General features: G+C 36.9%; 1 protein-coding gene across 2 annotated transcripts; it reads right to left on the reverse strand.

Annotated features, from left to right (window-relative positions):
* Positions 1–5,349: 5,349 nt before the first annotated feature.
* Positions 5,350–13,881, reverse strand: LOC135619967 (uncharacterized). 2 transcript variants are annotated; one of them, XM_065122496.1, is made up of 10 exons: positions 13,581–13,881; positions 13,339–13,505; positions 13,028–13,162; positions 11,978–12,088; positions 11,212–11,490; positions 10,620–10,834; positions 9,408–9,687; positions 7,330–7,443; positions 7,022–7,210; positions 5,350–5,733 (listed from the first exon to the last, which is right to left on the reverse strand). In XM_065122496.1, exons 1-10 carry the CDS (start codon positions 13,756–13,758, stop codon positions 5,383–5,385), a joined length of 2,019 nt encoding a protein of 672 aa, XP_064978568.1. In that variant the 5' UTR covers positions 13,759–13,881; the 3' UTR covers positions 5,350–5,382. The 2 variants fall into 2 exon arrangements, with proteins under 2 accessions (XP_064978568.1, XP_064978569.1); XM_065122497.1 differs by having other exon boundaries at positions 10,635–10,834; positions 13,581–13,880.
* Between the last annotated feature and the right edge of the window lie 367 nt (positions 13,882–14,248).

Genomic DNA, 14,248 nt, shown 5'->3' on the forward strand with positions numbered 1-14,248 from the left:
AATGGTGTAAAGTATTAGCCAACACATCACTTAAGAGTTACTCGGGTGGTATATAATTGGATGGGCCCTTGGGGTAGTATTTAGGACTGATTCGTTATCTTGTTCTACACTAGTGCCATATGAGCACTTCTAAGGACTTTTGACTATGACGAATTACCTTAAACCCTTTGTTGTGTGATTTTTTAGAGCTTGCGAAGTCTATTAAGTGTTTATTGAAATGATTACTACAAGATCTTAAGTTAAATATTTCTTCTAGCTTGTCTTATCTTTTACAAGCTCTTAAGGGACCATAAGAGGTTTCGGGGAGGTTGACCTTTTATAGACGAAATGTAAGGGTGTCACATGACTTAGGTAAAACTAGCTAAGTCCGTGATAGATGGTATAAGAGCGGGATAAGCATACTTAGAACCACTTGACATACAAATGTGAGAAATTTAGCAGGGCTGCGTTGAAGACAGCCAGTATGTGTGACCATTTGAGGAAAATGAGTGTTGAAATATAGGGAAAGGAGTCACATAGTAGAGTGGGTATCCAAAATTAATATTTAAAAGAATGACCAACCCTTGGCACGAGAGGCACCATAAGAGAAAGAAAGGTGTTTGGAAAAGGATAAGACCATGTAAGGAGTGATGGATTGATTGACGACTAAAATAGTTGTACAAAGCTCATGGAAGTGAGAGGAATTGCTAACTTGAAGAATTCGATATTTATGTAAGGGCTTGTATGTGAATAATAAACTATCCATGGTCATCTCAAGATGATCGAAACTCAGAGCCTTAAAGCATTAAAACTTTCTTTTTAGTATGAGAAGGATATGAAGTGTGCAGCAAGTTCAGCATGTTGTTAAACTTTGAGGGGCATAACAAGGGTTATATTGGTTAAGAGTTGCAATATAGTAAGTGTGTTCAAAGGGGCAGAATAGTGCATAGTTTGTTCAGTAAGGCGGAGTAGTCCAAGGGGATGGTGATCTCTAAAACTTCTAAAATAAATGATGTGACAAAAAAAAATCCCAATGAGAAAGATATCTGAGAGGGATAAGCCTTGATTCTCCAAAGAGGAAATCATCTACAATAGACCACACATGTTGAGAAAGGGTATCTCAAGATAACAGCTCCACAAAGCTCAACGAACTAAGTGAGTGATGAGAACTCGTCACATAATCTCATACGAGGTAATATATTGGTGGACGCATTATGAGATCAAATAGGGGAATGACCCAAGGCAACACTAAACAAAGACACACTTAGAGTTAATATAGATATTAGACTCAATGGAGGTTTAACTTGTGGAATGATGAGTGCGAGAGCCATCATCAATCTAATACAAACCGAGGAGTAAAACACTTTAGGTGAAACTTAGTTAGGTGCCCAAGTCGTATGAAAGGAGTCGACATAGAAGATGAAACTTGGAGTGGAGACATAAAACTTTCCTTAAAAAAAGGTTGAGAATATGAACTTTTGCAAAGGCAAAAGCGAGATCATATTATTTCATGGTTCTCTCATTCTGATGGAGCGGACTCATCTTACATGGTGCTAAGGTCAAATGGAGCTTCGAGGCACATGCATCTTATCTTGATAAAGCATTGGACAGAGGAACTAAGATGACTTAACTTGCAGTGACAAAGTTGTGATCCAAAGGCCTTGGTACGAGGCAAGAGAACATGAATGTGGGTACCCTTGAAAAATATGTTACAATGCTACCATTCGAGTTACCATTAAAGAAGCGGTGTGTAGTAAAGATTATGTTGGAGGTAAGGGCCCATGATCCAAATAATGATATACCAATTTTAACGAAGTCAGTGGACTTTGAGAGTTGCTAGGCAACAAACTATCCTAGAGATGCATTTCGTTTAAGTGTGACTTGAGAATGGGTGGACGAATGTTGATTGCCAAAGGAGTGAACACAATCGAAGGTGATAAAAGCCTTGTGCTACATTGACAAAGGCTGCATTAGGAGAGATCGTAGTCCGAGTTCATCTTACAAAGATCAAAATGCAATAGAGATGTCATCTAGAGGTGACATGGTATAGCAAATTCTGGTGGAATAATTTGATACAATATGACACACACGGGAGAAGTCCCGCGAGGGACTCGATCATATAAAGGTATAATCATTAGTTACTGGGAGGTCCACTTTAGATAATAATACTATGATAAAAATGGTTATTGATTCAAGTAGTGAATATCATAGTATCACAAAGGTGAGTCTTCTATGCATGCATGTACTACTAGGGGAGAATTCTGAGTTTAAGTATCAATGAGTCCCATAGGGGGACTTGATTATATAGAGGTATGATCGGAGTGACTAGAGGGTTGGAATACTTCAAAGCTTATATTCACTTAAGAGAGCCAGATAAGTCAAAGTACAAAGCCGAGTAAGTGAATATTACTACCAAGAATGTAAAGAACAAAAATGGTGCGAGCCTTGTAACATGATGGTGAAGGCCATGTATTAGAGTTATTATTTATCTTACCCTTGACAAGAGGAATTACTCGAAGAACACAAAGATGTTGAAGCAAGTGATAAAAAAGGACAAGGAAGTGACGATGAGTGTAGAGAGACTTAGTTACCCGAAACCAAGTGTTGGTTATAATGAAGATAAACTTAAAGGAGTACCACAGTGCTATGGAGACAGATCTACCAATCATAAAAAAAGAGACGCAGATGCGAGGTGACAAATAGTATGGACATAGGCATGACAATGTCATGGTACCATAGAGGCAAGACTTCCATGGATCGATCCCTTATTCTCATAGAGGTAGAGCGTTTGGTCATGAAAGGGGTCAAGGAGGTGAAGAATGCAGAGGCAAACTCCAAGTACCGAAACAAGGATAAAGGGTAAAGACCAGATAACTTTGTAAGTTTAGTGTCAACAGACTTCTTATTAAAATAGTCAAAAGTGAGAGACTTTGGGTCGACGGAGGAGTGCTTTACCAAGGAACAAAATAGATAGTACATGATGTTATACATTTTATATTCAAAGGAGTATGCGATAAAAATGATGGAAAAGACGATATAATCTCATAGGCAATCAAAACTAGTAGAGACTTGCTCTAAGTCGGGACAAAAAATTACTCTTTTTGGGTAAAACTTCTTGCATTCTAGAAGTTTGATAGTAATGAAAAGGTGAATCATAATTGTCAACTCAGGGCAAAGAGTACACATACTTCGGGTGTTTTGAAAGTGTGAGTAAAGAATCATAAGCTAATAACCAGTTCGATGTATGAAGTATAACCTTTGAGGAGGCAAGCGAAGTCAAGTTACATTTATTTTCTCAACTCTTAAGAGAATGGGCAAAACTGAGTACTGTAATTATCTTAATTTTCTAATAGAGGAATTTTGCACATGTTCAAAAATTCTTCGAAGAAAGTAGATGATAACAATTGTTAAATTCTCACTAAAGATGATCGGTTCTATCAAGAGGGGATTATCTGCTTCATTTTTCAATAGAATACTAATCAAAAACGAAAGTGATGGAAACCTACTTGAAGGCAATAACTATGTAAAAGAAGAATTAATAGGCAAATTCTACTAAGGAAAGACTCAAAATTTTTAAAGTTTGTGAGATAATGCTTATTAAAGTTCCAACAGACATCTACCCAGTTTAAATAGCATGAGATATTTAAGAGACTAACACATAACAAGGAAGGTTTTTTCCTTCATTTAACGAATTTATAGGAATCATTAAAGATCAGTACAACTTGATTGACCCCACACAAAAGTCATTGGAGAGTCGAAACAACGTGGTGAATCAAAGTTTGATTACTCAACAATAGCAACAGAGAGTAGTTGGAAGTTAAAAGCCGCATTGTAATTAGAGCAAAAGATTAAAGATTCAGCAAAGGCTAGGAAATGCAACATCCACAAAAGTTTCAACGAGGATGTCAAAAGAATAAATGAGAGAAAATATCATGAACAAAATTATAAATAGGGTGTTCGATGTAATGCTTATGTATGTTCATGTCTTTCGATTTTATTTATACTTTGCACAATATGTAGATGGCTTATAGTAGGCTTAGCAACCCTATTTTGGTTGGCATTGTGTTCGTTTCAGGCTTTTAAATGTAATTGGTGTGTAGTTATCACATAAAGGCAAAACTATCTAGAAATAAGCCATCCAAATAACCATTTTGAGGGTTTTCTAGCTCCTTAGAGTGAAACAAAGTGTTAGCCAACACATCACCTAGGAGCTAGTTGGGTAGCACATTACTGAATGATCATTTAGGATAGTGTCTAGGGTTGATTCGTTATCTTGTTTTACAGTAGCATCATGTGACACTTGTGGGGACCTTTGGTTGCGACGGACCATCGTAGATCCTTTATCACACAACTGTTCAGGCTTCTGAAGTCCATGTTAGTAATTTGTATTGTCTATCAAGTGTTTGCTGAAATGATTACTTACGAGATCCTGAGTTAAACAATTTTTCTAACTTGTCTTCTTTTTTGCATGTCCTCAAGGGACTATAAGAGATTTTGGGGAGGTTGACCTTTTCTAGATAAACATACCAATGTGTCGCACGACTTTGGCAAAACCAATTAAATCCATGACATGTGTCTTGGCTACATTTTTCTATGTTGATCGTCGGGCCCTCTCTACATATCGTGATCATCGATCTCGACACTTTCACCCCTTGTTCTCCATCATTTTTGTCCACTTGCTTTCGCTCATCACTTCTATCACTCATTAATCAAAAAAGTAAGTTATACAAGAGAGGAGGGAGGAAAAGTCTCGCACAATGAAATGACGATAAAGGACGAAAGCACCAAGGTATGCATGGAGAGAGCCCGATGATCGACGTGATAGAAGGTAACAAGACGTACGATACCATCCAAGAAAAATGAAGACATGAGGAGGGCCTATTGATTGTTGCAAATGGCGAAAAGAGACGATGAAGGATATTTACCTGATTATAAGAAATAAAAATACCACATGAGAAAAATAAAAACATGATCACCTTTTGACAAAAGCCCAAAAAGAGAAAGAAGCATGAAATAAAAATACCACATGAGAAAAATAAAAACATGATCACCTTTTGACAAAAGCCCAAAAAGAGAAAGAAGCATGATCATAGAACAATGCCCTGCCTCAAAGCTGATAGCTCCATTAACTCGAATGGTCGAAGGGTTTGGCACAGAAATTGAAAGGAGCATGACTGATGCATGATCCAAGTGTTTGGCACAGAAATCTTGTTGACATTCTATAAAATCAATACCAGTTTGCAGAACTGCCATTTCTTTCAGCACAGAAGCTCTCATTTTTACTTGCAAACAATGACATGAAGCTATGTGAGACAAGAAGCAGGGAATGACTCACATGCAATTTTTCCACGCCATCAAACAACTGATGCAGGAGAGGGAAAAGGACACATAAGTGCCACAAATTTATTCAAAGACCTTCACAACACACACAGCGTCCAGGGAACATGAGTTCAGGGAGGCATACATTGGACAATGTAGACGATAAGAATTAGGTGCATCTGGATAGTTGGTGACCAACTCATCATCCACCTGCTCAACATGCACATGCTGCTCCGGAACGGCGCAAAACTGGAGCTTCTCAATTTGTCTTGATAACCTGATGATGTGCCTCATGGAAAATATCATGTCACACTCGTCCTCCCCCTCCCCCTTGCTGCTCTCAAACATTGTGATCCCTACATCTGCTCTGCAGGAACTTACCAACCCAAGGAACAAGGGATGCAGGATTGTGGCTTTATCATTCAAACTGCAGACCTGTCATGTAAGCATATTCCAGCAAAATCAAATCAAAAGTTGCTTGAGAAACTCCTGGATCTTAGATTCTGACAGAAAGGTTTCTTTCACCACAAAAGACAAAAACCACATTGTTCGTATTTCTTTCTTCTAATAAAAAAGCCACTAAACCATTATCCTTCTCTATTTTTATTTACTTGTACTACGTATAATGGAACTTGTACCAAAGCAAGTCCACAAATATATCTATCTCCATCCCAGATGCTGCTATACTAGAAAAGGCAGTATCAAAATGCAGCAGTATTTGTTATTGAGTGTGTGTTTGTTTGGCACATTAATATTTCATACTTAAACCCAGGAAAATGAACTCATTCATGCTCAGAAAAATCTGGGTTAGGTTATCAACAAGTACCCCAGGCCTGTGTCTATCTGGCTATCAATAGCACATTTATAATCTCGAGCAACTGAAACTATAAATAACAGATCTAAGGAAGTTCTTAATTCTCAAATTTCTTGCCCATCTATTTTGAAATTTCATATTGTCAGAATTGCAATCCCTATTTTAATTTTATTACTACTGATACAAAATTTCTAATGCCTATCCCCATGGTTCTAATTTTGATGTAATCTCACCCTACAACTATTCCAAGTGTCAATCAGTTAACAACACAAACTAAAACTTCCATGTTGCATATAACTAGTGACTTCACACAGGTGATCAAGGCTAATCCTGATCTCTGATTGCTTCGTTTTAATCTTACACAACGTACACCTCAATCATGCTAATATATCTACTAAAGATTCTTTTATAAAAACCACATTAGTAAAGTAAGTTTGTTGACAATATGAGCTTTATTTAAAAATTAATATTCACTTGTTTCTTCTTGGCTGAACTGGTTAGAGTTCTATATGAACTTTAGAGAAACATGTGGCTGTGGATGCTAGTATGACCAATCTCTCAGTATAGAGATTATAACCCAAAAAATGTATAAATGATCACCTCTATGGTCAAAAGGGTGCAAAAAATCATTAGAAATTTAATGGATTGAGTATCGGGAAAGTACTTGTCCTAGATACGAGGGAACACTGGCTAACATTGGTTGCAACATCCGCTTTTAATTATGTAGAACAGCTACCAAATTTGGTACCATGCCACAGCATATGACAATTAAATAGATGTAACATCAGAAATCAACCTCTAGTACTCAGAGACTACAAAAATGACACTCAATTTAATTATTGATCAGAAAGCCCAAATATTAGAAGCTAAATGCAGTACTTAAAGGAATGACCAAAGTAATTGTCTAACCTGCACATATTCAACACCCATTTTGTTAAGTTCAGGTAAAATATTATGTGACAACAGTAAACTGAAAAATCCTCCGGAACCAATTGGTGCTTGAAGTATTTCCCAAGGTGACTTTAACAGGATTTTGCTGCCATTTTGATCCATGGGTATACTAACAACTGGTAACTGTAATTCTTCTAAGACCCAAACCTGTAGATGTGATCATAAATAATGTCGCAACTGTTAAATCTTTCACTATCATGATCTCAAAAATGTACAAAATTTTAAGAATCAACCAACACAGTGTGACTAAATTAAGTATCAAACACCTTCTCACTATTCATGCCAAAGTAGTCATTATCTGACAAACATTCTCTATACGACTGGATTAAATGAGCTGGAGAAACCACAATGAGAGGAACTGTCATACTCTCTTCTTCCACCTGAATGCACAAATAACATATTCCAAATGTTAATGAAGACTTATTTGCACAGAAGAATTTGCACATAATTTATGTATCATGGGTTACAGCCTTAGAATTAATATGGTTATCCTAAATAACAAAGCACTGGAGAGAGGTCCAAATAGAAGAAATAGATTACTTGCATGAAAAAGCATCTACCTCTGTGATTATTATATTAAATTCATATTATTGCTTATCAGTAACAAAGAGAAAAATTATACAAAATATACTGAACAGTAATATCAAATGAGTTAATGTCCTAGTTGTCAAGAAAAGATACCAAAACACAGTAGGTTACAGGTGCATGAATGCTGGTCATTTGGCCTGATAAATATTTGCACACACCACAAATTCAAAGATCTCTCCTCATTCAAATTTGCAACGTATGGGTATATAGTATATTATTCTAAATGATTACCTAGATTAATTGATGAGAATGTTCTGTGGCACAAATGGTTTATCATCGACTGAATAACGGCTCTTGCATGTAAAGTGTGAACTTGTTACTGATTCGCCACATACCAAAAAATTTTTGGTGGCACATGTACTTTGAAAAACATTAGTTGCTCCAGGAAATTAGAATCTAGTATATAACAATAATATTTAAAGAAAATGCACATATGACGATAGACAAAGAAAATGCTATAAAGGAACTTTGTCACAATGGAGTACATACCAAAAAGTATACTAGTGAGGTAATTTTGGAATCATTCTTCTTCTACTGCAATTGTAAGGAAGAAATCTAACTGAGAATAGCATGTTCTTTATGTTCATTATCCTGATTTGCTGTTTTTTCCCCTTTTATCAAAAAGAGACCACATCCTTGTATGAAGTTTGGTCATATTCAATTTAAAGTTATATATAATCTCCAGAAATTAGCAAGAAAAAAATAGTCTTGACAGACTTGACAAATGCTGCATCAAATATCTTATCCCCAAATTTTGTTTAATTTATTAAGATTAGAAAGTCCATCAAAATTTATCAAATGATTACAAGGGACATGAAGGATCACATTGGTCCATTCAGGAAGAAACTGCTATTTGGTGACTAAATGATACAAAGATATACCAAAAAGAATAAGCACTCAGAATAAAAAAGGAACGAGACCTTTAGCTAAATTAACTGTTAAAATGCATACTTTAGACAAATAATAAATAAGTCAAATTATGACAACATAGAAAAGAATTAGGTAAACATCCAAATCAACCAGAAAAATGAATTTTAGGCGCAAGTGAGCAGGAATCACCAAAATGGTTGTTATGTGAAAAACAGACAAAGAAACTATTGGACACACGTACAATACACACCAAATCAGTCTTATTGGATTCATCTTTGCTCTGAATGTAATACATATTTTGAGGTATCAATTATCAAACTTGGTACTTAAGATGCAACTGTTTGAAAAATTTTTCGCTTTAGTTAGACACAAGGCCCATAAACCACCTGCACAATATGGATATTGATAAATACGAGCCCATAAATGTTCATAAACAGGACAACCATATGAGAGAAAATGAAGTAATTAAATGAAACTTGATGTACAATAGAAGATCATTATTAAAATTACCGTCCAGCAAGCAAATTTGGATGCAGTTGCAATAGATGGACTAAGAACATGAAGATGGATCTCATGAATGCAGTTGCAATTATAGATTGCAAAAAATTAAGATGAGGCATGATATATAGATGCATATGCTTATATCATGCATGGCATTCAACATTTCCATATATATACTGTATGCATTTATATAGTTATATGTGTGCAGTGTGCCTTAAAGTATGACTCCAAACCAAACCATAATGTACCATCCAAGATCACATGATGACACAATGCTACTCCATTCCTTAGTTGTGTTGCAACATGTAATTGCAACAAAAGATGGATAAAAAAACCAATTAGCTCAGAAAGATGCTATAAACATGAACTTATCATAGGACCGCACCTTCATGAATCCATTGCAACCAAAAAGAAGATCCTCAAACTGGCTTAGTGAAGTTTTAGAACCTCCATCATTTGGCACAGAATCTCCATCACAAATGTTTCCGTTTATAATGACAATGATAGCAGTTTTAGATCTTGAAAGTAGCTGCAGACCTTCTTTGTATAATAGATAGTTTGAGTCATCCTTCTGTTTACTTGTATGATTTCTTAGGTACTCATGTGATACTCTGATTGAACGCCTTAATAATTTAGCTGAATTAGCACCAGCAAACTCTGGAAAGCTGTATTTAGTCAAAAATTTAACACTCAAGTAAGTAATGTTTGTGGATAGACTTGAAAAACAGAGTAATTAAGACTGACCCAAATATCAAAAATATAATTCAGGTAGCATTCCCATGACTGTTGGTGGTCTATCCATATACTTGACTGGGTATCACTTGCACCAAGGCCAATTTGGTTGACTAGCTTGATATCAAATTTATGGATATAGGTAGGTCTGTTATCTTATTAGTTTTTGTTTACTTGTACTGCAAAATGAAAGCTGCAACTAAAATATACAGAATCTTTCCATACTGTTAGTGGACTTATATAGAAAAGAAGGAAAAATAATAATTTGGAAAACCAAAGAAGAAAGGGATAAAATACAAAAAAGAAACTATAGAAAGATTTACTGCATCAAATATTCTACAGTTTTTCATGTCCTGAATATAGCAAAGCTTTCTGCTTGCCTCAGCAAGCAGAAAACTTCATTAAAGTACACACTAGTGACCTGGCATAATACCAAATGCTTTAAGATATAGATCTGAAGATAGTGCCGGTAAGGCTTTGCATTTAGCTTAAAGTCCTCCACTTATTAGTTCTTTTTAATTTAAATATAGCCCATCAAACATTCAAACCGACTCAAGATGTTATATATAAGAATACAAATAAAAGATTGTTGGTTTAATTTTGTCAAATTGGAAAACAAGCTCCTGTAGATAAAGTTGAAACAATTTCTTTGGGAAAAAATTGTAGTAATCAATGAGTAAAAAGGTGGAAATGCAAAAAACAAAAAAAAAAGCCAGTGAGGAATTTAAAAGGCCACCAAAAATTCAACTAGCATAACTTTTTTAAAGAGATGATGTCTGGTTAGCACAGAAGAAGCATGTATATTAGATGATAACAAAGAAAAACAAATGATAAATATTATTCTTCACGCTCTTTTGCCAGGTACCAGAGGAAGCAGAACCTGTGGAGAGGTTTGTTGATACTTTGTAGAGCATGCTGGAGTAATTTACAGTCGATGTTTACAATCTGCCTTGCAAGCGAACTCTTTTGAACCTTCTCTCCAATTTTTAATCCTTCTAGAACATGCGTCTGGCACATTTCAGCAAGTTTCTTTTTAGCGGGAATAAGACGCTGCTGCAACCTCTTTCTTTCCTTCCATTCCTGTAATTACAAAGATAGGGATTACCAACAAATACCTCATAATGATGCTACATCTTTGAAACCCACATAATCCTTAATTAATTGGTTACTCCCCTGAAAGACACATCATTATATAGGTAATAACATCAACCAAAGCGTAATTGAACTGGACAGTCCATTATTCTTTAAAAGTTAGAAATTCAGCTATAAATTCCTTCTAATATTTAATAAGATTACACAAGTTATTGGAATATGTTTGTCAAGCATGACCTTAAGCAACTATAGCATGTGCAGCAACTACCATTGTGATAACTTTGCTTTTCCTTCTGGACTGTAATCAATATAAGGGTAAATGACAGTCTAATTCTCAAATAGCAGTAAAAAGGAGCAGACCTAACCAGCTGACGCCTTTCTTTCTTTGGTCTCATATCAGAACGTAAATTCAGCTCCAGTAGACCTTTTGGAGGAGTTATCAACATTTCTCTCTTATCCATGTCCACTTCAGGAACTATTGCTTCAACAAATGGAACCCATACATGTCGACCACAAGAAGTTGAATCTAGTTTTGATGAACTAGATTGATCTTGTCTATCATCACTGGCAAGCATGACTTCGAGAAGATCACTAGCGCCAAAGTTGAATACATTAGCAACTGTACCCACCAGAGTGCCTGATTCCTGAAGAAAATAGTATATATTAAGCTTACTAGGTTAAAAAAGAAAATTCTCTGTCAAACTAGAAGAACTAAAAATCAAACAAAAGGGTACATAATATATTCTTCAAATGTGGAATAAAAATATGTAGAAAACAAGATTTCAGTGGGGGAAGTAGGTGACCTAAGTTCACGAACCAAGTCATTTTACAACATATACATCCTTTAGTAAGGTACAGGAACACATGCACAAAAAAAAAAAAGAGCAGTCCCAATTTAATAATCAAACCAAGGTCTTCCAGATTCTTGATGCTTGGTCTTCCAGATTCTTGATGATGCACTTAAACATCCACAGAAGTGATCATTTAAACTGCATCTAACAGATCATATGAAAGATGAATGAAAAGAGCCTTTAGTGCATTGTGTAAAAGCCTAGTCATAAATTTTATGCACTCATCAAGTAGATAGGAAACTGTTTTACTAAATGGATGATATAATTTTAAAAACTAGACCTTCAGAACAACTCGCATGCCAACAAGATCAGGGGTGTAGAGTTCGCCTTCCTCCAGGTCTGGTCTGTCATCTTCCTTTACAAGAAAAGTTGAACCAACAATCTGCTTAGCCTGAATTAAAGACAATAAAGAGATGTTGTTTAAGGCAACATACATATCCACTAATGTTCACTGAATTAACAATCTTCAAGTTGAGTGAACATGCAACTCTAAATTTCCATTTATGTGATAGACTACATATTATTTGACTTCTGCATTCCCAAAATTGAAACATAACCAGCAAGTGTAGAAAGAATCAAGTTCCCTAGTATGACGATTATATTCTCAACTACTGCTGTAAGATCTCACCGAAACTTTAAGCATTTCAATGTTGACAATGACTGACCTGCAAAAAAAAGTTATATGGTGTTTTAAAAGCTCAAGAACTTATTTAGCTGTGCCTACAAAGAAGCAGATTCAAACTACAAGGGAATACAAAGTTACAAACTATGTCCCAGCCATGTCCCTCTTCTGACTGAGAAAAGACTTTGTGTGGAGGCATAAGCTAGTAAATCAGAACAAGTTCTTTGGTAATAAGTGCAACAGCTTACTTTCGCTAATAAACTGATTTTATAAAGGAAATATCCATGTCTTGTAGTAGGAAGCCTTTTAAGATGATGCAAGTTTCATATCAAGTAACTTGTCATGGTAATGCTCTAAAATACTATGATTCACTAAATTCCTTGATAACTATTCATCCTCATATTGCACAATGGTTTAGATCATGATATCTGATTATAACAAACAGTGTGAGGTTATTAATTTAGCAAGAGGCAAATATTTTTATGTTGACTATCACACTGTGTCACTCCAGCTACCTGAAGGTATCTATCTCATCCACTAATCCTGATCAGCATTTACCACCATTAAACACTCTGCAGTAAACTTCATATTCAACATATTAACACTCAGGTTAAACATAGTAGCTTAAAGTGTTAATGGAGTAAGATATAATAAAACCACCCTAAGTTAACCATTCCACCACAGATAAACTCAAAGAAGTAATTGTACCTTGTCCACGGTGTCGATCCCACTCAAACTAACAATCCAACTCTTCTGCCCGGGATGGCCTCTCCCACCTGTAAGCTGCACTTCTGATATCAATTCCTTCCCTGAAATGCGGGTCCTCAACCATCTTATCCCTGGCTATAACAACGAATTCACAGCAGGAAACGAATAAAAAGACTAAACCAAATCAAAACCCAATAAAAGCATGAAACAAGAATGCAAAGATTACTCAAATGAGAACCCAAGAAAACAAAACAGGCATCGAAGGTCACACATTTTCTTGCAAAGCTACAATAAACCTAGGAACTTCATACCGTGCAGAACCTAAGTTCCGGGAAATCCGTGCTTGGCATCACTCGAAGCTCGCCTTTGATCCCATGCGTGCTACTAACGTATCCAACCTCAACAAATTTAGCTTCTTGATCGTCACTTCCTTCTTCGCTCGAGCCAAGAACGCCTTCAGCAGCGACGGCTACCGGCCCTATCAAAAAGGGGGTTAAAGAGCCGGTATTGCCAAGTAAAGAGGGAAAAAGATGGTGAAGGGAATGAACCATACTCCGGCTAGAGAGTAGGGCAAGAATGGGGAGCGGGAGACGGGAGGTGGCGTCGAGGCGAGTTCTCGGCGGCCTGTGGAGGACGGCCGGGCCACGGGGGAAGCGCCAGTGGGGCCGTGGCGGGGGGAGAAAGGGGAGGGGAAGAGGACGAGGTGGTGCGAGGAGCGAAGGACGGTGCATCGAAATGGACTGACGAAGCGTAAGCGTGGGCAATTAGCTTGCTCGGTGCTGCGGGATGAGACGATGGCAGAACCGCGGGGAGGATTGAGATGGAAGGCGAGTCAATCGAAATATCTCTACAGGGCGTCTCCATCTCGCTCATGTCGCTTCGCTTTGAGATCCGCGCACATATCAGAAGGTGCCCCTCCATCTCGCTTTGAGATCCGCGCACATATCAGAAGGTGCCCCTCCATCTCGCTTTGAGATCTGCGCACATATTAGATCGTGCCTCTCCATCTCGCTATGAGATGTGCGCACATATCAGATCGTGCCCCTCCATGTCGCTTCGCTTTGAGATCCGCGCACATATCAGAAGGTGCCCCTCCATCTCGCTTTGAGGTCCGCTCGCAAATTAGATCGAACCCCTCCATCTCACTTTGAGATCTGCGCACGTATTAGAACGTGCCTCTCCATCTCGCTATGAGATGTGCGCACATATCAGATCGTGCCC

The sequence above is a fragment of the Musa acuminata genome, chromosome BXJ2-8 (genome assembly GCF_036884655.1).
Source record: "Musa acuminata AAA Group cultivar baxijiao chromosome BXJ2-8, Cavendish_Baxijiao_AAA, whole genome shotgun sequence".
In the NCBI taxonomy this organism is placed as follows: domain Eukaryota; kingdom Viridiplantae; phylum Streptophyta; class Magnoliopsida; order Zingiberales; family Musaceae; genus Musa; species Musa acuminata.